General features: G+C 43.3%; 2 protein-coding genes across 4 annotated transcripts; both read right to left on the bottom strand.

Moving 5' to 3' along the window:
- Ipp (inositol polyphosphate 1-phosphatase) lies at positions 1-27,571 on the bottom strand. 3 transcript variants are annotated; one of them, XM_065450463.2, is made up of 6 exons: positions 27,078-27,571; positions 18,761-18,860; positions 12,170-12,223; positions 11,007-11,268; positions 8,024-8,198; positions 1-6,445 (listed from the first exon to the last, which is right to left on the bottom strand). In XM_065450463.2, exons 3-6 carry the CDS (start codon positions 12,194-12,196, stop codon positions 5,914-5,916), a joined length of 996 nt encoding a protein of 331 aa, XP_065306535.1. In that variant the 5' UTR covers positions 12,197-12,223; positions 18,761-18,860; positions 27,078-27,571; the 3' UTR covers positions 1-5,913. The 3 variants fall into 3 exon arrangements, with proteins under 3 accessions (XP_065306535.1, XP_065306533.1, XP_065306534.1); XM_065450461.2 differs by having other exon boundaries at positions 12,170-12,387; positions 27,078-27,569; XM_065450462.2 differs by lacking the exon at positions 27,078-27,571 and adding an exon at positions 19,383-19,403 and having other exon boundaries at positions 12,170-12,387.
- On the bottom strand, positions 24,345-26,990 carry LOC135917005 (NF-kappa-B-repressing factor-like). The gene has a single exon (XM_065450460.2). The coding sequence runs from the start codon at positions 26,544-26,546 to the stop codon at positions 24,696-24,698; it is 1,851 nt and encodes a 616-aa protein (XP_065306532.2). The 5' UTR covers positions 26,547-26,990; the 3' UTR covers positions 24,345-24,695.
- Positions 27,572-27,785: the final 214 nt, after the last annotated feature.

The raw sequence follows: 27,785 nt of genomic DNA on the forward strand, positions 1-27,785 counted from the left end.
TTAGACATGAAAAGTGAAAGGTAGAACCAATAAACCTTTTTCTGGCAATCGCACAGTGCCCCATGAGTGCACTATGGGGAAAGAGTGTATGCCGAGCAAGCAGGCTCACCCAGGCAACCGTTCGCTACGGCACCGCGGAAAAAAAATTTAAAAATTTGAAAGTAAGAACAAGGTGCCGCCGCTTTCTTGATGCTTATACTGACATAAGTATACATGCCCACAAGCCTCTACATTTGTATCTCTATGCAAGAAATGGGAAGGAAATAACACGTTCTACACGGTCATCACCGAGCTGCCGCCCCATTGTGAGGAGCTAAGTTCCGCCCTAAACATACCGCCTATATCGTTAAAAAATTCATTTAAAGAATGCTATTTTTTCGGACAGTGCGTACACAAAGACAGCATGACTTCCTAAAATAATAGCTGTTTGTGCCTCTTCTGCTGCCACAGTGGTCTGATAAGAGAAGCAAATGTATGTTCCGAGGTTTTAAGAACAGCAAGGGCGCTCGCCAATTGGTTGCTCGCTGGTTGGGTGCACAGCATTCTTACTTGCAAAATAAATGAAACAGAAAGAGGGAGAACAAAATATTTCTTTCATAGTCTCGTCTCTTTCATGAGAAAACATTGTGCTACGAACGAATTTATGGCCCGAGTACTCCCAGTATTACCTTCGTGTGCCGCGATCTACCGAAACTAGGAAGTAGCTCGCAATACCATTTTCATTTGAGCACATTTTTCACAGGTGAAATAGGTTGCTGCTTCATGGTGACTCTCTCTCTTTGAAAGTCATTCTAATCAGCTGCACTACATAAAAACTTAGTAGGGTCTCTTCATTAAGTTCCTGGGCACATGCTATATGCAGCATGGTTCATGCATTAACCCACCTATTGCAGCTAAGCAAAATGATGCACCTTACATTACTACACAACAAACATAGAACGAAATGAAACGAAAAGCTTTATAAAATTGTGCAAGAAACTGAAGTGAACTCCTCTACCTCGCATTGAAAAGTGAAATAATGCTCACCTGTGAAAAGCTGAATATTAAACAAGGTGGACCTAAGACCAAGTCTACCTCAGAGTTTCCTCTGCAGCTGCGGTACATGCTGCTGGGTTTAATATTCAAACTGCACTTTGCCTTTTATAGCTGATTTTTCATTTTGACTATCACCCAGAATTATTCAGAGTCGAAAGGTGCGTGCAGTCAATAGATGAAGGGGTTTCCCAGCACAGCTGTAAACAAAAAGAAAAAGAAAGGAGAAGCAGTAGTGTGTGGGAACGCTAGATGGTTAGCATTGCAAGATGCGAGGCCGTCGCAGCTAAACGATAAACAAGACATTCTTGTTTGAATTAGGCAGTGACACGAGCCACCTTGCGAAATTTGCATCAGTTATTAGTGCTAACAGGCGTTCGCATGGCGCAGGAGGAAAGCAAAAGTGCAAAGCCTGCCTCTGCGGCATACACACTTCCCATAAGCGCTTGCGCAGCCGTTGGGGGCGCTCGCATGTTAAAAAAAGGTCTATTTTCATACAACTGGTTCATTTGCATTGCACTCAGAAAGGTTGAGTTTCTGTTTCAAGGTTTTAAAGAGCACTACATGTAACAGTAATAGATATGACTTCAATAGAGCTTTTGCACAATGCCAACAACCCTCTGTACACATTGGTTTGCCACCACCATCATGAAGGATACTGGAGGACCTGCGTAGAAAGCCAGTGGGCTGCACGTGCTGTGCTACAGGTCTCGTTAAGTTTGCTGCTGCGTTCTGGCATGCACATAGAGTGTTCGCCGCATATCGTGGTCCTGAGAATGTAAGCTTGATTTCCAGCAAAGGGATAGGCGGAATGTCTTGGTATGCTCCCGCACTTGCGCCCTGACTTGCACCATGACCTCTGAGTGCAGGAGCTAAAAATTTTCTCAAGTCTTTTGCCATTCTGGACTCCATCAGAGAGAGAGAGAGAGAGAAAAAGGAAGGGCGAAGCGAACCAAGAAACATGGCATGCTGTGGTATGTCGTATACTGGTATAGCCATTCTGCGTGGTCATCTAGCATGGACAAAGTGTAGTCTCACTAACGTGCACTAACGGAGTAGTCAGCTATAAGATCCTGTCAGCTTATCGCAGTCACTGTTGTCCAGTATCTCATCCTTGACTCAAGAAACACGGTTGCTCTCGCCCACATGGCTTTAGGCAAGTGATACAGTTCATTACATCAGTACTGTAGGCTCATGAGTGCAAAAAACGAATAATTAGCTTTGTGTGCGCTGTACACAATGTTTAAATATACTGAGCGACTGGTCATTTAAAGCTGCTGCACTTGACTGTGTGAACATTTAGTGTGAAAAAGGGGCAAATGATCAGAAAAGTCATGCACGGCCAATTTCAAGGTGAAGTTGGTGCATTGAACACTGCACTTGTGTACAAACACTGCACAAACTTGTGTACCTTAAGGCCAGAACTGTACACAATGCTTGCACAGCAGCACAGAGCTGTACATCAGCTTGTCAAATTTCAGTGAAGCTTCACTGAAGAAACAGTGCAGAACAAGTAAGAATGCAGTGTGGCAAGCAACTGGCTGCTATAGAGCCAGCCCGTGTGTATCCTCGCAATGGCGGCCAAAAACCAGCATTGACTGACTGCACCAGAAGGTTGTCGGCCTTATGCAAGTCCCCTATACTCAAATGTACACTTTCTGACAGCGGGTAGTAGTGCAGCAACACTTCCTTAAAGGCGATGTATACGAACCACTACCAACGGTTTGTACAACAGCCATAACATGATAATGAACTTGGAACATTAGTAAAGTGAACTTGGTGAAATGCTAAAAGTGCCTCAATGTTCATGTGCAAGTTACTTCCTGGTGTATATGCCACAAATTGCCGAAACCACTACACTGGTCAAACAACTTGCACAAAAAAGATTCGTGCACAATTTAAAATCATGACTCATGTTGAATGCTAGCTAGTTTACTGCAGTCACATGCTACCATCCGTACAGTTCATGACTCAAACTGTGTCTACAAAGTACATTTGCAGTGTCAAAATGTAAAAAGTACCTTTTGAAAAGGCTCAATGTTAGCATCGTGCAGCATATGCAGGGATAACATAAGTTTAAAAACCTTCATTTGGCTCAAAAGTACATTTACATCCAACACAAGGTATAGTGATACCCACTCTCTACAAAGCCATGGTTCAAGAGATGGCCCAACATGTCAAATAAATGTTCTTGGTGTTCCTTTTTCCTTAAAGCACATAGCTAAAAAACATGCTTTGCCAGTTTAAAAGTATGACTGATGACACTAATACAAGCAATAATTGTGGAGCTTCATCATCAATTCACAGATCTCCAGAGAGCACACACAAGAGCTAAAAGCATCAATAAAATGCTACAGTGCAGGATGGACAAATGCTTGTTGTGCATAAACTATTTTACTTATCACTTGGGCGAAAGAAAATTTCTATTATCACCATCAGCACACAGCCAAACTGATTTCTATGCTCTTTAGCAGTCAATGTCAACATCCACATAGCTTCGAGGCTATTCACAATTTTGGTGTTGTTTATATATGAAACGTTAAGTTTGGTTAGATTGGTAAATAAGACTTCTGGCATTGCAATTAGGACTGTGTTACCATAACTGGAAGTTTGGTCAGTTAGAAAGAATGCAACAACAAAAATACCAATGCAACTCTCACATTCTCATACCAGCTCCCCAAGGCATCCTTGATTTTGGCAGCGTATACTGAAGAACTAGTAACTGCTTATCAAGTAATAACTGTTTATCAACAACATTAGATTGAAAAGCAAGGAAATATCGGACTCAATGCGGCAATTAGTGAAGACTTTCCTTTTTCAAGTAGAAGGACCCAACCATGTCGAAATACCAAACAATCTGTGACCTCGCCTTGACATCGTCAGCCACAGTTTCGGTACGAAATAGGCTTTTTCTGCCAGAGTAATACAGACGAGTTCTGAAAGAATAAGCTGCCACTCTGAGTCAATTCTGTTTCCTTTTCAGATGTTCTCTTAGTGTCCTTTGAAACAGTTTATAAGGAAACTTTGGCCACCTCTGCTGAATATGTTAATACGATTGAATATTATAGAAAATAATAACTGGTTGTACATTCAGATTGCTTTTACAAGTCCAGCGCTGTGATACTTGCAGACGTTGTGTTATGCTGCAGACTTTGCACAACAGAGGCATCTACACACACCTGTTAATGGAGCAAAGTACATGGTTAGACTAAATACAATGCATTTGACAGGTTTAATAATTTATCCTATGCAATTATGAAAATGCATGCCTTCTTATACATGGAATGATGTCTACCACAGTTAACAGAGAGTTTCAACTTAGGGGACGCAAACCGCACCCAAGCGTTGAGGATGCAAACTCCATTGTGGGCCCTTGATGCTCGTTTTTGGGTTCTTTTTGGGTTCTTTTGGGTTCTCCAACGCTTGTGTCCCCTAACCTAAAACTCTCAAATGTTAACATCTGCACTGGAGACATAAGTGGATGTTGTCCGGTTTTCTTGTTCCCTCAATGTTCCCGAGTTTAGTTAAAATTAGGAATGCAATATGCAGTTTCATTAAAGGTTCATCACTTACTGGCTGAGGCTTTCGAAGGAGCCACAACAAGTGAGCACTCCCTCACACAAGGATATTTCATGCAATGTTTCAGATACGACTAATGAAAGTATAGCTTTCTTTAATAGTGGGCTTTAACGTACCAAAGGGGCACGCATGGTTATGAGGGACGCCGTAGTGAAGGGCTCAGGATTAATTATGACCATTTGGGATTGCTTAACGTGTACGTAAATCTAAGTATGCGAGTGTTTTTGTATTTCGTCACCATTGAAATAAAGCCACTTTGGCCACCAGTCGAACCTGTGACCTCGTTTTTGGCAGCAAAATGCTACAGCCCATAAGCCACCACGGCAGGTGACAAGTATGATTTCCTCAATGTTTAAAGAGAATTGCAGAGTGTTTGTTACTCTTATTTAGTTACTCTGATGTCACTTCTCAATGGTGCCGCTTCTTTATCGTTGAACGCCAATAGTTATAAAGCTAAATCTACATTAAAATAACACCTTTTTTCTTGCATCACAACTTGCATTTAAGCACTACACTTCATCACGCTTACAATAAATATAACAAGCTAAATTCATGTAGCTTGAACTCTTGTCCTGAATGCATAATCAAAACGCTAATAATGCAGCAACATTGTAGGACAGACAAACCTGGCAAAAAAGAAACTAAGCTAAAAAAGACAAGCAAAAGTAAGCTAGCAGGAACGGCAGAGCAGGATGCTCGAAATATACATGTGTTACCGTCATGCTTCCTTAAGCAACATTTCTGGACATGCTGACCAGTCATGTTTGCTTCAAGAACACCATATGTGCCGAATGCAGATGCTGGTAATTGTGACAGCAAACTATCACATCCTGCACACTATGCATCACAGTATCACTATTACTGTTTTGTGTACCTGTCCTGTTCATTATATTTACTACCACCTTGCCTCTTCAGCCAGTGCATATCTGCTAAAAAGGAGCAAGATACGCATGCCTAGAATTGCACACCAACTTTGCTATTAAATGCATTCGGTGAACAAAAAGTTTAGCAACAATGCAATACAAATTGAACAGTACAGTGTACAACTGCAGCATTTGCAGCTCTGTCTCAACGTTTTCATGTGCACGCCAACCGCAACTTGCTAAACCGTCTCCATTTTCATCCTTTCAGCACTATCTGTATGTAATCTCATGTTACCAAGCTACCTTATCCAGGCCACCTTAAAAGCAGTCGTTACACACTCTAGCAAGACTTCTCAGCGTCTGGCCGTAGGAAAGCGATGAATGAAAAAAATTTGTGTATGCTTCTGATACCGACCACAGTGGCCCACGCGACAATTGCTCATGACACCGCACTTGTAACTTTAACAGAAGACGCCCTGAGTGCGTCAAAAACAAGCCTCGAGTTGAAAGAGTTGCGGCAAGCAAACAGACACCGGCTGTTGCGCCAGAGAGCGGCCCCAGACACCTTGTCGCAGAGCTCCTCGTCGGGATCAGCATAGCTGACAGGCGCAGGCACGCACCAAGGAACACCAGCCTCTTCAACAGCTGCAAAGAGGCCCATATTTCGAGCCAAGAGCAGGGCATGTGGTGCACACGTGTCCCAGCGAAAAGTCGTTCCCTGCGTGACAAGGTACGCATCGGCACGGAGCAGTGCCACACACAGCAGCTTGTATCCGGCACCCGCAGCAAAACGCACGTCACAGCCGGCAGCTTCCAGGGCTTGAACGACGGCATTGCTCTCACTGGCACTGAGCAGCACACGTGGATGGTGGCGCCTTCGCAGTGGATCAGGGTCTTCATCCTCACAGAAGTGACGGCTGTGCCACTGATGTGCACCCAGAGTCAGGCCCCAGTAGCAACGTCCTACAGGCCTACATGTACCCAAATGCCGCAAACAATTACCACAATTTTTGCTGCTTCTTTTAACAAAGGAAGTAGCAATGCGAAATCTATAAACAAACAAACAAAAAAGAACGTCGACTCCTTGGTAATTTTCCTTTGTGGGCACTACTTTCCAGTTCCATACTCTTATAAGAACTGGATGAATTTAGATGCTTTCACAGTGGCACTTGACAAAGTTGCCCAGAAATGATGACCATAAATCGTGGTAGCCACTAACCCCTCAAAAATATTACAAGAGAACAAAATGTGTTGTTTGAAATCAGGCACTAGACGGTACATGCTACTCCTAGCACCAACAGAGTATTTGTAAGGCTCATTAAAAAAATTATTTGTACAAGAGTTATTTACATACCAAACTGGTGCCAAAATTGCAGAAAACGTTGCTGCGCTTGAAAAATTTGAGACACAACCAATGACTGGAAAATATTTATGCAGTCTTTGTCACAAGTTTTCAAAGCCACTGCGTGTGCAACCAGATTTGTCACACTAGGGCCCATGTAGAAGTTTTATTGCTCCAAAGCTCTAAATATTACAGAGAAGGACTAAGCTCTTCATCCTCCTAAGCTTCAACGCACCAGTAGTGCAGCAGGAGCCCCAACATTGAGCCCAGGACAAGATAGTGCCGCACTGACTTCGCTTGTGATCTTCCTATTTTGCTGTTCTCTTTTCCGTTGGGCATGTTGTTGTTAGTGTACCCTGTTTCACTTCTGCTTAAGATACAGTAACTGCTTCTAGTATGACAGGTCCGTCATTCTCACATGTACACTACATGTAGAAAATTCTCAAATCATCACACCGATTGCTGAATGATCTACAGATAGAGCACATGATTATGCTTTATACATACAAACCAACTGTAAGGCAAATTATCCAACAATAACTGTGACCGTTGCTACTTCCATCTAGTTACATCATTGTTTGTTGTTGTTGTACATGTAATAAGCAGCTTGCTTACAAACATCGCCTGCCTGCCAGCTTGTGTGTAATCGCCACCACATAACAATATTGTCACTCACTGAGTGGCTGAGTAACAATTACACTAAATACCGTGCGAAATATATATAGCTCAACCGTGACAAAGAATAATCTTTGGCTGCCATTTGGCTAACATTTCACTCTTGACAAAAAGTGAAATGCAATGAGAAATTGGGGCGCAACTACGTGTATGTGACAACAAAGAAAAGCTAGATAACTTTCAATGGCTAGATGATGATCTATGGGGCTTTATGGAGCAAGGGCCAGATATGGGGAAAGACCGCCATGCACGTGGTGATGAGTTTTCAATGAATCGTTTACCAAATGGAGAATTGAACTGCAACCGGAAGATGTAGCATGGCTGTAAAAAGGCCTAAGATCAGTCACTGTAACTTGCATAAAACATATCAGTATTAAAATAATGACAATGACTATAGATGTGTATGACCTTTCAATGGCTGCACTTGTTGGCTTATAAGACTAATTTCAGTGTCAAAGCTTTTATCCTTTTGCGCCAGCTCATAGCATAGAACGAGGTTACTTCCAATAAAAGTGACATACAAGGAGCCCACCTGTTAAGGTCGTCCAGGTGATGAAAGGGCTGATTTACGACACCAGCGACTGGTAGACCAGTGCCACGGTCATAAACGCCAATCAGCACAGACACACATTGCAGACCTGAGCTAACGATGCTGCTCCCTTCACCTTCATCGCCCCACTTGCCAGCAATGTATTCAGATGTAGAGTCTAAAATAACACAAAGCAGAATCCAGAGTGTATTTTGCAAAAGTGGTAACACCAACATCAGATGGGATGTCTAGGTTGTTTACACACTATCAGATGCCACACCCTAGAGCACTCACACATTCATTGCACTTTGTCACATAATGCCACACAGAATGTAAACAAAATGTTTGCTCATTAAAATATGTGTAAAAGATACCTCTGCTTGACTGCAAGCTTCTCATGCATTGAACATCTGGTCACATTATCCTGTCTCTGCGTATGAAGCTATACCGGGTGTTTCATGTAATCTGAACCAAACTTTCGGTAGCTAATTTTTGGCAGTTCATCTTGGGTGAATGAAACCAATAGTACAATGTTCGTAGTCATCCCAAATTACTCACCATTTTTTTAAGTGCAGCTAGTTAGCTAGCTGATAATGTCTAATTAATTGTTCATTTTAGGGCAGAAATTGTACTGAAAAAATTGCAGACCACGGCCAGAAGCACACAACGAAGTTGTTTCCTTGAGGTTATTTTTTATGTGGTTCTTTTTTCTGCGCTCTGAAGAAAGCACATGAAATATAGAAAGATGACATCATTAAATTCTTGCATATATGGATTACAACGCTCTCAACAGGGTTCCGAAAAATGAAGCCCAAATGCTCATATGAGAACAAAGTCAGAAAAGAGTGTTTGCATCCACATTCAGCACTAGCATATCATCATTTAGGACTATGGCGAACTTCTATCTTCACAACAAAGGTTCTGATGTATGCTGATTTTTCTTTTTTTTTAAATTCAGGCTTTCATGAGAGCCCAGAAAAAAGAACCATGTAAAAGATAATGCCATGGAAACAACTTCACTGCATTTTATGAACATGCTCTGCAACTTTTCAAATACAACTTATGCCCTAAAATGAATATTCGACCCTACAATGCCCAAGCTACTTTCAACATGAAGAAAAATGTGAAGTACAGAGAAGTTCGTTCACCATTACTTTTGACCATGAAAAGTACATTTGTCCAAAAAAATAACCAAGTAATTGTCATTTGAGTAAAGATTACCTAGTACAATAGTTAATTAACTTGTAATTAGTTTGCTGAACTATCAACAACTGGTAATTTTCTGGACAAATGGAAGGTGAATAAGGTGGTTCCCTTATTGAAGAAAACCAACACTCACAGTCCTAACAGCTAGAGATAAATTCACAGACAAGGATACCTCGCAAACTTATGGTGCATGTTATCTCCAGCCAGACAGTAGCTTTCCTAGAAGAAGCTTCTGCTATAATCAACATGGTTTCAGAAAAAAATATTCCTGTGAAACACAACTACTGACATTCGCTAATAATTTGTTTTCAGCTACCGATCACTTGTACTTCATTGACAGCACATTCATAGATTTTGCCAAAGCATTTGGCACTGTCTGTCACAAGTTAATGCCTTTAAAACAAAGTGCTCTTAATCTAGATGGCAACATTGTAAAATGGATAACTCCTGCACTGTCATCTCTACACTCTATATTGTATATAAGATATGTAATACATCTTCTCGTAATTGACAATGTTGGTCATTACGCATTACCATGTATAAAAAGAAACTAAATACAATCCAAAAGATACAAACAACACCTGAAGTTAATCCTAACTCACATATTCTTAAATATTCCTACACTCGAAACTACACCTCAACTCCAGAAACTGAAGGGCAGTGCCCCTCCTCAAGTAAAGTGGTTAATGTGCTTTATAATGAAACTTCTTGGCAGTTCCGAGCTAAAACTTCATAACCAAATCCTCCGATTGTCTATCTAAAACCATTGGAGCAGAGGTGCACTTGTCAAGCAATTCATGATCACCAGAATTGCCAATAAGTGTTAATGAAGCGTAGCGTTTACATAAGTCAAGGAATATACTGTAGGGGTTGTGGGACGGACGTCGGGATGAAAACCCAAAACTTGGGAGGATTTATTCTACATTATGTACAGGGAAGTGAGACGTCAGTAACAGTTGTACAGACATTACGGGCCGACAGCAACTCGGACGCTGCGGCCCGCGGCAAGAAGTTCGAGAGAGGTGAATCAGGGAATCAGGGACTGTCCCAGAATGCTCAGGTCTCTCTGGAAGGCTTCTTATAAACCCTTCGAGCACTGTAAGTCACGTCATGTTTGACCAATGGGAGAGTCCGCTCCGATGACGCCACTTTCAGCCAATGGTAGGCGCCCATGTCGCGGTGTCACACCTGGCGGCTCTCTGTGGTCTTGCCTCGCAGACTGGCAATGCACTTCTAACGAGGAGAAGGGGAGGGCTGCTCATGCTCCATTGTCGGAGGCCCACCTGCTAATCCCGGCGGCGCACGAACTTGTTGGCACGTGAACTTGTTGCCTTAAACTTGTTTGCTCGGCCGCTCCTCTGGAATGTGCTTTCCTGCTTCGGCATTCCTCAATTAGCTGTGCTGCAATCCGATGTGGTCTGGGGAACTCGAAGTAATCGCAGGAAACAGCTCCATATCTAACAATACTCAGTGGAATCAGGTGAGAAAGTTCTCCGAGTCAAGGCTCAATTGTGAATGTGGTGGTGTGATCACCATGCCATCCCCATGTAGCTGTGAACCCATAGCAGTGCACATTTCGCACACCAGAGCCCAAATGTGTGCTAGCTGCGCCATACTTCACATTGCTGTGTTTTTGCAAGGAACAGTGCATCAGCAAAGTTCAGCACAAATGTCTTGACACACTTCTGCAACATAGCAGACATATTGCACTTATCTTTCTACCGTCCTTCTAAACTATTCTTCTAACAGTGCTCAACATGTTAGTAGCAGGCAGACTCACCAATAGGGTCTATCCAAATTCCAAGAGAAGAGACACAGGCCATGGGGCAATCGTTCAGCTCTGTGTCTTCGCAAACCTCTGGGTTTGAGTGCACAATATGGGCCAGCTTTCTTGCTGCTACAGTGTTCCCATCAAGCACACGTTCCAAGAGCCACGCTGTTTCCACCTGTGTTGCCTTCACTTCCACACATATGGTCTCACCGTGGCTGCTCGTGAACTTGTTGCTCTCCTCTCCCCGCAAGGACTTGCCAAGCTCGGGATGCTGAAATTGAAAGGAATACGACAAAGACCCTTGTAAGTGCAAAGGCACCTCACACCTTGCTGGCACTGGTATCAATCAGTAGCAGCACAGGCCATGTGTATCAGTACAAGCTATATGTGCCAGTACAAGCTACATGTACCAGTACAAGCCATATACACGTCAGTAGGATGTGAAAATAATATCTTTATATACGCCAGCCCATACACCTCTGTGGCTGTGGTACCAACCAGCCAGTACTAGTACAAGTCAGCTGCACCGGTCCCTACCTGGCTGGCACGGGTACTTCAAGAGAAATGACGAGTGGCCTAGTTAGTATTTATGTATAGTAACTAATGTGGAGCAAAACCAAATGCAAAATGAGACATTAAAGATGTTTCGAATAACAGTAACTGCACAAAGTAAAAAAAAGCACCACATGGAAGCCATCGATGCATCAATTACCTTCAAGAAATCTGATGTATGCTAGTGATAAATATATAGACGGGTGATTTATGCATGCTTGACCCACTTGTGCAGATGGAGGACCAAGCACATACGTATCATCCAGTCTTCTTGATCCTCCCTCCATGCAGAATTTATTGCTTCACACACGTTTTGTAGCTTTTATCACTTTTCTCCCTTTTATCTTTTCTTGTTGTGAAAGGTGCATATTATTATGGCTTGCCTTCTGGGTAAACTTTCAGGTACAAGTGTAGCAACTATATTGGGTGCTTCTTTTTTTGTTATTAAGGCTTGTGAGGGGATAGTTGGTGCAGCATGCCCAAGTGAAGTGCATAGGTTACAAGAAAAAACAAGAAAGAATGACAGAATGAGAGACAAAAACAAATTGCATAAGCTACTACCAACTAAAATCCGTCCTATGGGTGGAAACGTATGTGCAACAGGCACATGAGTGACTCACCAGACAGGAGAGGTCATGTCGCACCATCTCCTGGATTAGCACATCAGCCAAGGTCTTGAAATCATGCACAAAACGAGGGTTTCTTTCAGAGCCAGCTTTCTCCTCAACCAGAAGTTGGAACAGAGGCCCCTCTGCACGGCACGCCCTGGCCAGCTGGGCTCCTTTCTCAGCCGCACACACAAGGGCCTCAAGCAGCAAAGACCACTCTATCTGGTCCTCTGTGCAAGGGAACATAGACAGGTGCACAAAAGACAGACTATTTTCTCAGTCCAGAGATGCACGGAAGTTGGTACAATGCTTGACAAGTCAAAGGGGGGACTACAAAGGGGGTTTCAAAGCGCTTGAATCAATACACTCACAACTTCCCATCCTCATTGCACAGCTCCTGAATTTGAAGTAATGAACAACATGCTGTTTCTTTTCACAACAGTGTATACTTGTTAGTAGGCATTCTCAGTGCTGTCCAACACAGAAATCTGTGCACCAGAACTGGTCTGAAGTGCAGCCACTAAGGGGCACTGAGTAATGCATGGACTCCCTTTAACACATTTCTTGCGTTATGAATCGCACGTGTCCCTTCTGTGTGGCAGTATTATGCAGGTTTTTCCTGTAGATAGAATTACTACAGGTGAAATCTTGCATTTCCAGAGGTTTATGAATGGCTGCTTAAGCTAAATAAATGTTGCAAACAACAGCTTGATGGGTGCCACAGCATAATGGTTTGTACAAACAGTGATGATCACCCGGTAAATATTAAGAACTGCATCAAAGGTTTTGGGCAACTGCAGTAAACATGTGAGCTAAAGGACCTAGACACTCATAATCCACAGTCATAGCAACAGCATACAGAAAATAAACATACATAAATAAAACAGCTACAACACTGTGTACCTGCGTCTCAACACTTCAAAACCACTTAAAATATAAAAACTTAGCACTAGTACAACCTAGGACAAGACATACAATAGCAAAAAGAAGACACACACTACAGCTGTAAAAACCTCACCTTTTGTGCATTGATACTTATACTTTATACTTGTTATTTATACTTGTTAAGAATGGAGGGCAGGTTACATTTCAGTATCCATAGCTTGTCATGCCATGACATACAAGCTACAGCTGCTGCTTAGATACCATGCTCTAACAGTGACTAATGGCAAATGTCCAGTGCTACATCAATCACTGGTGCCCACACATCAAACTTTGTCAGAACTGCTCAACTGTGCTGAAAAAAGCTACACAGTGCTTTCTCACGCAAGCAAAAAATAAAAGTGGTAAAATCTCCATCTATGTTTTATAATGATCTAAGTGCAATGCAAGTGGGTCAAAGGCGCATTACACAGTGAGTACCTCAAACAGTACTTCAAGTACACCCCCCCTTGTGTTATCTGTATAAGTCCTATAAGTCCAGCAGTACCATCTTTTCTGTAGCGTATCAGTGGGTCATGGCCATAGGCATACTTACCGGGGGGGGAGGATACTTCTACCTACTCTTGACAGTGGGAAGAAGTATGCCATTTGCACCCCCATTTTTGAAAAAGGTCACTTTTGATGATTTCATTTTCAGGCTGTTTCTAAGTAATGGTTCCACTAGACCTTCTTTCCTGGCAGGTGCAGGCACAGCAGATATACCACATTTTGGAGAATTGGGGGCCACTTTGCAGTTACGTGTACCAAAAATTTGAACTGTGTAGGTAGCTTATGTGCTCTGAAAACAGCTACTCAAAACAGCTACTGAATACTTGCGTTCTCCAATTTTTATGCGCTATACACAGTGTTTAGTTATTTCCCGCTCTATCCGCAGTAGACTATGTGGGGCACAGTGTTTGTATTTATTCAAAGTACGAAGCAATGTTCTGATTGATGAGCAATAAATGTTTATTCTGTTTACAGCATTTGTAGAAAGTTTCTCATTCAAGCATTTCAGGATGTCATATTGCCACTAATCAAAATGTTTCTCAAACTCCTAAAACAACTGCACAAGATATGAACTTGAAATTTCCTGAAAATACGGATAACGTTATTTAGGTGCGATACATAGCGAAACTTTCATGTTCCTGGTTTAAATGCAAGTATTGCAGATAATTACTAAACCCAGGTATTCCATATGTTTTTGTGCATCATACGAGATTTGTAATTTGTTTCTCCGGTGTTTTCAGTGAGCTAATCAAGACACCTCATTTATATCTGGGGAAAACTAGGGGCATGGAGCGGCAAATGTGTAAGCAATCTTTTAAATGGGAGGCTTAAATGCTCCTTTTCCAGTAGAATATGTATGCGAATAGCCCACTGCATTATTAGTGTGTTTTGTGTGATGTGCAAAGCTTAGATTGCTGCGCTGGTATAATTACAACTACAACTGAGGTACAATTTTGCAAACATAGGACCAACAATATGCCAAGTTTATGTCCAACAGTAAATGCGTGTTGATCAAATACAGCTTAAAAAAGAAATGGTTAGCAAGCTTTTGAAAGTATCATGCTATTGTTATTTGCTACGTTTCCAAATGTCCCAAGAGGACTCTACATTTCAGAAATTTTATACTTTGAAGGAATGAGCAGCATTTTAAGCTGCTTTAAGCTGCACATGTATCATGAAGTTCTAAAATTTCTGGCTTGTTCAGAAGTGTTATGAACCATTATTGAACCCTCACTTTTTTCTTTTTCACTTTTTCATGTGCGATATATTAGATTCGTCTGGTGTCCTCATTGAACTAAAGGAAGCAGCTTCTTGACAATTGGTGACTGTAAGGACCACTTAATGGATGATGTATTGAAACAAATGAACAATTTGGGCTTTCACAATAAATTATGTATGCAAGCGCTCGAGAGCGTTATGAACACATCTAACGAGCGGGGGAAAATTGAGCCCGCTGCCCTGGCAGAGCTATAAACGCCACCAAAACCAAATTTCGCAAAAGTTGGTGGTACGCTATGGAAACTCTTTGTGTGAAGTTAAATTCAGTTGGATCTAATGCAGCCTTCATAAAAATTTCCTGCTCAAGTGTTAGAGTGTTTGTTATAGCTGCTATCAGCTATGCTTCCCAGTGTCCCAACATAGCTGTAAGTTGCAACAGGTTTACGTTTTGTGGTTAGGGGTGGGAAGTCCAGGTAAGTGCAATGTATGACAAAATTTTTACATTCCTGCTTAAGTTAGAAGTATTGCAAATAATTACTGAGCTATTTACCCCCCCCCCCCCCCCCCCGCCCCCTATTTTCATGCATTACATGTATAAGATGTTCCTAGTTGGTTTCAAGGATGTCTTCGGTGAACTAAACAAGGCACTTTGTTTATATTTGGTGAAACTAGAGGGCACGTTTTGCACAAAATGTGGACAAGCTTCAAAGTCAGGCTAATTATGACATCTGCAATAAATTGAGCGAATGTGTGTTGTTTAGTGTCGCAAGGGCCAGATATGGCCAAAGAGGGCCATGCCACTGTGAGTTGATGTGACGTAGATGTGATGTGGCTGTAAAGGGCCTTAAAATAGTCGCCGTAAAGTGCGTAAAATCTGCATGTAATAAGAGTATGGCAATGACTACTAATAATGTGTACTATGAACATGAAAATGCATTGCAAAGGAATGATACAATATACAAAGTCTGTCAGATGCAAAAATTGCCTAGAAGCGCTGCTACCTAACCAGAGTTCTTGAAACAAAAGGGCCTGGAGGCAAGTGCTATACATAACTTCTGTCACAGCAGCACCCTTTGGAGAAAAAATGTGCTACGAACTTATTGGGCTTATATTGTGCAATAAATTACACATGCAATCCATCCAAATTTAGCTTTATGAATGTGTTTTACGAACAAAGCAGAATTTATCCCGCTGCCCTATAATCCCACCAAGAAGTGGTCCAAAATATTACATGCGGGCAAGGTTTCAAACGGAACAGTCATATACTTTTATTGCAACTGCTCGAAAAAAAGCAGCTTCACTCGATATTCGGTGTAATTCTCCAAGGTGAAACGCATGTGGTGGGTTTTTTTTTTTGGTGGAAATATTGCAAGTCATTTATGTTGATTTACTTTATTGTGCATAACCTTGACAATACTATTATGTTTACTAGTGATACAACTGCGTTGCAGAGTTAAGCACCAAGTACAATTGTTTTTTTAGTTATTAAAATTCTCTGTAGCAAATGTACCTTTTTTATGTGTGCTGTACTGCGACTACTGGGTGGGATCAGGGACCTCTGCCAGGCACTTATTGTCTTTGTCACTGTATCATTTTAACATTTTTATATAGTTTCAAGAAATAAATGCAAATTATGATTAAATGCAAATTAATATTAAGTTTTGGGACCCCCCGTGCATGCATGCATGCGTGTGCGTGTGTGTGAAGAGAGAGAGTGTCAGATGGTTTGCAGTTTACCCTTTTCTCAAAGTGAAATAACTCAGGAAAAGAATGAAAATCAATGTAAGCACCCTCTTCACATTCTGATTAATGGCTGCCAATGTTAGAGCCAATGTTGCACGAGACAGAATGTCAACAAAACAGAGGACAATACATTATGGGATACCGATAGCAAGAAGAGTAGCATCAAAGATAAACTATGTCAAGTAATGGTGTGAGGGACAGACTATGAATAAAGGAGTGTGGCAAAGACAGGGTTCGTACAGCACATTTGGATGAAAATGCATGGATATTTCAAAGATGCCGGAGGCCAAATTTCAGGAAGGGGGAAACTACTCTTACTTGTATACACATGCACTGAAAAATCATAAAATCTTCTTCTTAGCTGCAATTTCTTGCAGCTAAGCAACTGCTGAGTTGAATACATGCTTAAAGCTCTTAAGCTGACTTTCCCATTGTAACAATGTCAAATGCCTTTTGGCACGATGGTTTGTAGTGTCCGACTTCAGCCGAATTAAGATACTCATGCTGAAGTCAAATGGCTGAAACTTACTTTCTGTGAGGCATATATTGAGCCTAGGGCTTGAAAATGGGGCCATCAAGGCTGTGGATTAAAAAAACTAGCAAAACAACAAAATGGTGGCACAGCTTCTTCGTTAATTTGGTCTGGTATTTGTCTAGCTCCACGATGGCAAAGGTGATTTAAACAAGCCTATTTTTGGTGGCTGTGGAAATGACACATTGCAATAGTTTAGCAACACTCAAAAGAAAATACCTAGGATTGTTTCCCCGAGAGACAGTACCCATGGCATGTCCCCTATGCGGAGTTTGTTACCTTAAATGCTTTAAAGTCGTCCTCAACCCCAGTTTTCAATTCAAGGAGCACATTTATTTTCAAGGAGTTTCAAAGGTTTTCAAGGATTCTGAGGAGGTGTACGAACCCTCGGTGGAGACAACCAGAATTATTTTTTGTGTGCCTTGATGTTTTCCATCAGGCATTCCCAAGTGTTTGGGAACAATTCTTTTTCTGCAGTGCAGAAGTGACATCCTTGTAAAGAATCAACAAAATGCAGGTGAAAACTGCTTCTATCTACTTCATGAACAATCTCTTGCTTGTGCTTGAGCAGAAATATTCCACATCTCAATGCTGACCCATAACGCACAGTTGCATGCGACTCTAGGAGCCAATTGTAATTGCTTAAGATATGGGTACTCTCTGAACATTATTATATTCATATCTGCCAATCCGGCCACGAGCATCAAAATTCATAAAAGTTCTGCAAACACGACAAGGTGGGAATAACACACACCTTTAGCCACAGCCCCACACAAGCAGCAGAAAACTTTCAACAGGCAGTACTAGCAAGCAACAAATTTTTAGATAATTAACAGCAATTTTTCCAGCAACTTAGCTGTTGCCAATTGACTCTGTGATACAGCACAAGTACCACCACAATTTTGTTTGTCGTGCTTTATTTGTGTGTATTTTTGTGGACATTATTTTTTTTGCGAAGCTTAACAACATCCATAAAATGGTAGAACGAGTCCAAATTCATAAACTTTACAAAACATTTCAAAGAGTTTGCAAGTATGCATATTCCCTCACTGATGCCCATCCCCATGCAAATGAAGAGGCACATGGGAAGAAATCCATTCGCATGCTGGTAAGAGCCATAGGACCAAACCTCAAAACAAAGTTTGAAGGAGGTGCATTGGTTGCTAAGCACCAATTAGCAACCGGTGCACCTCCTTCAAACTTGTGAGCGTAAGGTTTGCACTCACATTCTGCCACATTTGTCTAGGAAAGCTACTGATGCATATGCCATGTCTTAACACTGGGCCCAAGTAAAATCCAGCCAGTAACGAGTGTCCTACAGCAACTACTGCGGCTATGTAAAGAAAACTTTCTAACATCAGATCTAACACATTCACAGTGGCGTCGCGTTTATGTCTGCAAATGTTTAATGCTGTTGGACCGAAGTCCAAGTATTTAACTCATTGTAAGGCCACAGTAGGCCTACAGCATGTGACCCACTGGCAGCCAGTAAAGTGAAACAAGAAAATAACATTCAGTACATTAAAGCTAAAGAGCCGAGAGAGGCGTGTATTGATGATAGGTCAGTTGGAAATGCAGCCCAAGCTTCACTCCCAAACAAATAAAAAAAAGAAGAAAAATGTGGGATAAAAAGTGAAAAAAAAAAAAACTGCACACAATATCAACATCGCAGTTCTCACCTTGCAATGCAAGTGAGGCCGCCATTACTTCTTCTCCAAATCCGTTTAGGATGCAGACAAGTCAGTCACCACCTCCCGAATTTCAACAAGCAAAGATAATCTGGAGAGAGGGAGGGAGGGGGGGGGGGCAGGACAAACAGGTGTTAAGTATTTAGAAAAAAGGGAAGTAGTTCAACCGTACTTCACTAGAACAAAAATTTGCCACATTTCTCTACGCTGTGTAAATTGCCACGTATCAAAGTCATTTGTGAGAGTGCTAACTTAGGCAAGCCCAAATTAAGTGTGTAGTGACCTGGGAGTAAGAATCCCACCTATCAATAATTAGAAACACCAACTACACACGACAAGTAGCCACAGTAGCTATAAGTCATATAAACATGTATTAGCATCATGTTTAACAGAGTATCAATGTGTGGACTTGCCTTCTTACAAAGAACTGTATTGGTATGAAGAATGCTGACTGTTTATTTCATTGATCAATGATTAATCGATTGGGTAAATTTGATGTCCCAAGCTACAATTAGGTTATCAGAGATGCCATGGTGGAGGGTTGCAGATAAATTTTCACCACCTGATATTTTTACATGAGCCTAAATATAGGGAGACCAAAGCAGCAGCACACCCAGGAAGAGGAAGTACAGGACACAGAAAAGGAAAGCCATGCACTTTTGGACACTGTGAGCACCTTCAGTCATCGTGCCTGCAAGCGTTCACAGGGTGCAAGTAAGTTCATACATGTGTGCAGTGATGATTGATTGATTGACATTTCAAAGCAACACACAATCTATGACAGGCTCTGTAGTGGGGGATATAAATTAATTTGGGCACCTGTAGTTTTTAATGCCTACCTAAATCTAAGCATACAAAATTTTTTTAATACTGCCTCCAAGCCTCAAGCATCTGCCAGAAAAGGACATGGCACTTCACTTTTTTAGCACAAGAAATTTGGTACTAATAACTGTTATCTCCCGTGATGTAAAGCAGTCAAACTTCCCTTGAACAAAGTTGACGGGACATAACAAAGAATTCACTCATGTGGAAGCTTATTCAAGTGAAGCGTGCACACAAGAGGCTCCTACAAGCAAGACAGGATAGAATACATGCAATGTAGAAACAACTATTTGACATTTTTAAGAGATTCACCGAGTTTTAGAATCTTATGCAAATGTGATGTCATCTCTTGCTTCATGTAAATCACTACCTTCAATTGACATATGTGGTCACCTTTGGCTGCATCTGTGATGCCAATTTAAGCAGCACGTTTGGCTGATCTCTAGGTGCAGTTAACAGTAATGTAAAATTGAACAGATCCCACGCACTGTGGGAATCGATGTTGTACAATGTTAGGAATGGCCGTACGGGGTGACAACGTGCCAGCTTTCAGCCCGCTGCATGTGTTCCAATCCAACCAGACGGGGCGCACTTCAGAGAACTGCGAATAACCGGCAGCCACTTGGCGCGCGGTCAGCTCAGGAATGTGGTACTCGGCCGCACCACCCGGGACAAAGCAAAGTTCTACGAAGCCCTCCGACGTCGGCTCCGGACCTTTACACCTGTGTGTATGTGCGGCACGTGTATGTGAGTCATCATCCTCCTCCAACAGCCCTCATCCTATGGTGATGTCGAACGGTGACATCGAACGATGACTGGACGAACATTTCCGTTCGCTTGGAATGAAGGGGGGGGGGGGGGGGGCAAGTGCTTATAAGCAGCGTTTGCCGGCTGCTAGAGAGTGTTCGTCGTCGGGAGCTGAGTGCTTGTAGTCATGCTAGAAATGTACTAGTGAGCTGTGTGCTCGTAAGCTGCTCGCTGTATGTTAGTCTTGCGGGCTCCATGTGGGAGTCACGCTAGACTGTCGATGTATGTCTTATTCAAAATGTTAATATGTAAATAAATCCTGTTCACCGAGTTCCTCTCTACAACCTTCAACTCCTTTAAATGGTGGCAGCGGTAGGATCGTCCGACGAATCTAATAACAGAGCATTTTGCAGGTAGCTGGCTACTCAGCATTTTTTGGGGTTTCACAAAGCGTTACTAAGTAAACCAACACACTTGCATAAGTCAAGTAGCTGTGTGTGATGACAGCCGCAAGAAGAGGATGATGATCATATGATGGCAACACCACAATTCCTAGTATGTCCGTGCGACACAAATTTATATGACATGCTGATTGCTGAGTTCTGCATAGGCATCTAAAGGGTGTAAGTAGGAGACACACATCCTGTGATGCAATCTGCCACTAAGTGTTATACAGGCATACGTAGCTATGTTTATATGTCATGTGGCCTATATTAAAATGAAGATAGCACTTCTACTTTGGTGGAAAAAATGTTAAAATGTGATCATCCTGAGTCAATCATGAAGGCAGTACAACAAAGCACAGTTTCAATGTAGTGTTAGCTGCTACAGAAAAAAGTACTGACAAATGGGAGCTGACCCAGAGGACAGTGCAGTCTCACACAGCACCTCAAAGCACGAGCTGTCATGAGACAAGAACACGAGAAACTGGCATGTGGGGCAGTGCCAAATGTCAAAAAAGCATGCCAAAAAAGCACGCCAAAAAAGAGCAAGTTGGCTTTGGCATGAGAGGTGTATACACATGATCGTGGCCTAGTCCCAAGTACTTGGGAGTCCTACTGGACAATTACAGTCACAGTGAACAGTACTCGAGGTGGCAATTGACTGAGCTCTGTGTTATCACAGAAAAGTGCAGAGGATGCAGCTTGTGAATGTTTGCTTGTGCCACCGTTTACAATGTATCTTTTTTTTAACTACAGGTATTGCATTGCTCTTGTGTGAATATACAACAGCTTCAAAGCATTTATGCAGACTTTAACTGGAGCTCATTGTGGGAGAGGACAACTCCGACATTTTTCGGTCCGTCCATCAAGGCAGTCTCAGCATTGTGCATCTCTTCCTTGGCAGATTATTAACCACTTTCTCTTTGGGAGGGAGGCTTAGGACCCATTTCTTTGCATTGTGTGTCAGGTTCAGCTTGGATGGACGTTGCCTGACCTTGTCATTTCTACTGAGAGTGTTCAGTTTTCTTAAAAATGTCGCCTGTAAGTTGCTTACTGCATTTTTCTTTTGACATACCAGAGTTCAGTGACAAAAAAGCAACTTTACAGAAACCTTGTAAATTCTGTGTTGCATGTCCGACTTAATCAGTATATCTACAATTCCGGGTCGGAGCAGGACATTCTCAAATGATGCCCATCCCGCCTAGGGCCAAGTAATTTTCTTTAAACTTTATACAGGTACTCTGCTGATTAAAACCTGGATGGAGGAAAAAGGATTATTGGTCATATGGGGTAGGCATTGTTTCATTTGTGGGAAACTCAAAACCATTAAGGATGTTTTATTGATTGCTGCTATGAAAGGTTCTTTTGGGATGCACTATAGAGCACTTACAAAGGACTTTCCTTTAGACCTGTACACTATCGCATTGCTTACTGTCGAGAAAAAAACATGGCGTGCCTTTCGATGGTGCAATGCTTCTCGGCCTATATGGTGTATGTAGAAGAATCTGTATCAATCAATAGCAGCATATCAATAGCTGATATCAGTAGCATATCAATAGCAACATTTATTGAGCCCTACACCCTTCAGTAGGTGCCCCTGACTCAGTTGCTCCCATCAAGAAGTTTACTGCCTTTCCACAGAACTACAGGTACTGGCTGGTAATAATTTCCACTGTTGTTGATTTGTGTTTCATGTTGCCCATTTTCAGTACATGAATTTTTTTTTTTTTAATTGCTGGCTCTACTGCGATAGAGTAGATGTAAGCACCTAATGGGAACTGGCAAAGCATATTGGTTGCAGATTATACTAGTCACAATCTTAAAATTGGTGTAGTGCAAGCTCACAACGGCACACCCTACCACAACACACTGCACCGCATCACCCCACGCCACACCATACTGTGCACTGGTCCATATGAACGATGCCCAGCTAGAAGAAAACTGGCTGAAGGCAGCACGACAGGCAGTCAAGGACGCCAGCGAGACAGAGCGCACTGCCTAGCTAGAAGGAAACCGCCTGAAGGAGGTGCCATGAAGCGTAGTGCCTTCTCTCGAGGCGACGCAAAACCCATGCCGTGGAACTCGTGGACCACTGGCGTTCATAAGAGCAGAGGCAACCCTGTCTCAGCGCAAAAAGATGACAATGAAGTGTATGGTGCCCTGTATCTGCCTTTCAAACGTCACTATTGGAAATTACAAATAAAACTTCAGCATACTAGAAGTTACAGCTTGAGTGACATACAATTGAAGACAAACATTAGGAGGAACTCGGAAGCAATATTTTTTTTTATTCATTTGGGCAGTAACTAGCCTATGTAATGCAGTCCTGTACAAAGGGCATGGGGCCAGAGACCGCATCATCTTAAATTTGGCTGGTTGCCTGGATGATGTTGTTCTGTTCTCGCAACTCGCCCGGATAACAGCTCCGAGTCACTTGAAGGTCGCCAACAATGGGAGGTAAAAGCATTTCATGCTTAAAAATGATAAAAGAATGTGACTTATTGGCTAGAGCAATGGGCTGCTATGCTCAGAGGTTTGATTACACTGTTGGTCATGCATTCCTTTTTATTACAGAGGTCTGAAATGAGGCGTGACAGGAACCGACCGACCGACCGACCTACTGATTTGTCTCGTGTTTTCTCAGGAACCGGCGGCCTTGCAAAACAACTACGGCTCTCCTGCAGCAGTCATTAGAATCAGTTTCCCTCGATACTCCAATAAGTGTTATCCTTCATATTCAAACAAAAACGAATATTTGACAATTCCAAATAGTGAATTGTCAAATTTCATACAAATCAAATACTAAAGACTATTCAATTCATAGTTGAAATTACAAATATTCGCACACCCGTGTTATTTACCATTCCGAAACTTGAGAAAGGGTTGAAATTAGGGATGGAATTTTTAAATATTTCAGGTGAACCATCCGTAAGTGCTTCAGCTCAAAGTTACCAATCCATATTTTTTCCCATTATAGTTTTACAATTTCCCAAATCTATTGAACATCCCAGTAAACATACAACATAACTGCAAGTTATGTGTTGCTTTGCGATTTTCTCAGAAATGTATGTATACACCTTAGAGTAAATGGAGTACACTTACTTTATTTAGTGATGTGTATGAAGATTACAGCAAACATAGTATATTGGACGCAGTTTATGTGGGGCAGAATATCCCCATTGATGGTGATAATGGGTACATTCAATTTGCCTGCACCATCTGAACCAGGTCACGAGGTGCTGCACCCTGCCATTCGTTTCAGCGATGCAGCAATGGCACCTGCTGAACTACGCTATTCGTTTCAAAAGGTGAAGGAAAGATGCAGGGTTGGTTCACAATTTTGCTGCACCCACTCCACAGTCGGTGCTGACTTGATGCAGGCATACAGGTGCAAATCAGCAGTGCAGCAGACGACGCAGCACACGGGTGCGAGCACCGTTACAACCCCACTTACGCACATCTGATGTGTATACACAAGTGTAGTGTGTATTGTGTGTAAGCCGACCATACCTGCAGTTCAGGACCTCTCAAACTTACGCACTCTGTGCACATTAGTCTGACAAAACACCAGCACCGCGCCTGCACCTTTACATTCGCTTCAAGTGTCTCACTGGGCCTGCACCTCTGAAATCGAGCTGCACAACTTCTGAACTTTTCGTGAACCACCGTGAACTAGTTGACAGTGGTGCAAGCGAATTGAACAGACCTAGGCAGACATCTTTACTACCTCCTCCACACCACTCCGTCAAAGAACTGCCTGCGTAAGTCCATTTTATTCACATAAATCATTGCAATCAGGTTTGATTTGTTACAGCGAAATTTTTATCTGCGGCCACTGCTTGAACGCATTCTTTCACTAACTGCCACTATACAGTGCAACACCATGCAGCAACTTTGCACCTCAGTGATCAGTGTCAACTCTCTTCGTCAGAATTTTGCAGTGCTGGCATGACAACTTCATACTTTTCTGTTGGTCCTGAGGCAAGAATTGTGTCCACAAGTTGCCGCACAGATAGTTTGTGGCGCACTGTGAGAAACCTGCCTGATGGTCCATCTACACTAACACTTTTGAGGCCGTACCTGCGCGCCACCGAGTGCACATACTTCCTTTCTTCATTGTCAAACTCAGGCGAAAACACAAGGTCCTGCAGCACCACTGTGTCTGCAAACTCCTTAAGCACCTGATGAACTTTTGTCTTGAAGTTGCTATTCATGCGGGCAGGGCCCCCACTGAAGCCAAGGCCGTTCCGGCCACATGTTTCCTTAAGCATAACAGGTTCCACAATGCCAAGACCTTCTTTGCCTATCCCACCACCACTCCAACCCATCATCTTGAGCAGCTTATGGCCAATGTTTTCAGAGGCTATTTGTCCCTGGGCACTACTCTCACCAGGAGTGCCAAAGGTGTTCTTGGTCAACTCAGGACCATGTCCATCTACACGCCGTTTCATCCTAAGTGTAGGAGCTACACTTTGAAGGTATGCCAGGGACGCAGATGCTGCTTCGAGCTTCGCCTCCTGCTTTGTCTCACCCACACCGTGTTTGATTTCACAGTTCCCAAGTATGTATGTGCACTTAAACCCAGATTCTGCACTCTCCACTTCGAAAGTGCCTCTCAGCCTGTTTGCGCATGCTGTCCTGCTCAAGGTTGACATAGCGTCACAGGAAGAATTCAATGCTTGAACCACAACCAGTGTTTCTAGATCTAGCATACCATCATCACCAGTCAAATTCTGCTGAGTGCAAACCTTCTCAGGGCTCGTTTGCTGTTTTCCGGCGTTAAGGCGGTTGCCACTCTGTTCGAACTTGCGAGGCGGCGCAGGCACGCGTATGGGCGTCTTGGGGCTTTCCGGAACACGGGAGAAACCGTCCCAGATTACCTGAAAAGCAAGGCGCTTTGCCTCTTTTTTGCTAGAGGCTGACGCCTTTCCCAGCGTTTCGCCGTCCGCGCATACGACACATTCAAACGTGAGGGGTTTCTGCTTCTGGGCAGGCTGCTGCTCGAACTGCACGTCTAGACTAAAGCCGCACTTGGAGAACACCTGCTGCAGCTTGTCCAGCGTGTTGGGCCCGCTGATTACGTCGTCTCTGATCATCTGCGCTGCGGCCTGGAATTTCGGGAGCCTAGTAGAATCTTTGGAATCGACTGGAGGCGGCGATCCTTCGGGTGGCGCGGGGGCACTTTTTCCGGAAGGCTTGTCGGTTGGCTTTCGCGCAAGCTTCGCGGCGCTGGCATAGTCCAGACAATCGCTATTATCAGACGAACGCTTGCGCGACTCGAACCCAAGGCCAGCCCTGTTCGCAAAGCCGCCCACAAACTGCTGCCTGGGAGGCACAGCGTTGCTAGGGTCGAGAGAATCATCACCGCCCGCCGGTTGTTCGCGCGGCTTGCATCCGAGGCCAGCCCTGTTCGCATAGCCACCTACGAATTGCTGTCTGTCTGGCAGAGCGGTATACGACCCTGCAGTAACTTCTAACGAAGCTTCTTTTGGCGACGGGTCACTGGCCCTCACGAAGGCGACGGGTGCAACTGCGGGGGCCTTGGCGCGCTCCGACCTGGGCAAGTCTTTCGCTAGCTCGCGCACAAATTCTGCTACGCGAGCTGGGTATGCGCACCCAAGAAGTTCCATGTTCACAAATGTCTGGGCCAAACAGAGAAGTCGGTTCTCTGGAAATCTGTTCCGGTGCCGTCGGATGAACTCTCGACGCATGGCCCAGTGCTCGTTTGGCTCCCACGGCTGCCGCAACCGTTCCAAGTCCTCCATCTCGCTAGACAACCACGGCAGTTTACACAGGTAATCGCTGCAGGAGAGGTAAGGCCCTTAACTAGGCATCCCTACACTCGGCGTGGCTTCATCATGTCCGCAGCCCATCAAGCTGGAGACATGCTGGAGACATGGAGGAGGAAATCATGGAGAAAAATTGAGAAAATTGTAACAACATGGTCCGCGGAGGCAAGATCAAACGCGCGAAAGTTTCGTAGGTAGTGTTATCGGTCGTCGGAAAAGAAGCTTTTACAGCGAATCCAAGCATTCGCCTGTGCAGATGGGACGACGGAATAAAAATTCATCACAGATATCGCGAGCTGAAACATTTTTCGCAGCGCACACTGGCGCATTTATGATTCAGCAAATGCCTCCGAATAAGCAATAATCAAACACGGCAAACGATGGGTGCGGTGAACGAACCAATCGTTCAAAAGTGACTCTACAATACTACAGAACCAGCAGCAGAACCGGCATTTAGGCGAACTTCCAACGAGGATCATAGCATAGAAAACAAGAGCGTCCACGTACCTGCAACATCGGCACAAGCGCGTCTAATTAGATGACAGATGCCCCATAGTGGATGCCCGCTGTTCGGCTTCCCGTAGCGGCTGTCCGGAACCCGCTCGAATGGCGCCACAAACCGAAACAACCGGATAGCCAGACTCTCGCGTGAATTATCTCAATTCTCTATTGGAACCAATGTATTAAATGGGCACCTCTACCCTCTTCGCGCAAAACAGCGCAACCACAGCATACAACGTAGGCACTTAACCAACTCAGCTACGGTTGCGAGTCGTTCGAGAAATGTACGTAGAGGGGGTGGGGCACTGGTATCATCCGGGCGCGTAGAACGGCGGGCGTTTTGAAATGAGTACAGCGCGGCGACGCCGGAAGCAAACTTTGCCAACATTTATTCTTTTTCTCTTTTTTGTTGGCTTAACGACCCACTTCCTATCTCACTTTTTCAAAGGAATTTGACGGCGGTAGTTCGAACGAGAATGTTTTACCGGGGCCAGTTGGGCAGTCAAGTGGATACAGCTTGTTGGGGACCAATTCAATATTCTACTCGGACCTTTTCTTGCTAGCTTTGGGCGCGTGGAGGAGTGTTGACTGTACCCAAGGTGCCATAAAAGCGCTTTTGAACTTTTTAAGTGAGACTGGTTTAGACGATCGCCCCTAGAAGCTGTGAAACGTGTAGTCAGTGCGAAATGTGTTTGCGCAATAACTTTTTGTGGC

Source organism: Dermacentor albipictus, chromosome 1 (assembly GCF_038994185.2).
Source record: "Dermacentor albipictus isolate Rhodes 1998 colony chromosome 1, USDA_Dalb.pri_finalv2, whole genome shotgun sequence".
NCBI lineage: Eukaryota > Metazoa > Arthropoda > Arachnida > Ixodida > Ixodidae > Dermacentor > Dermacentor albipictus.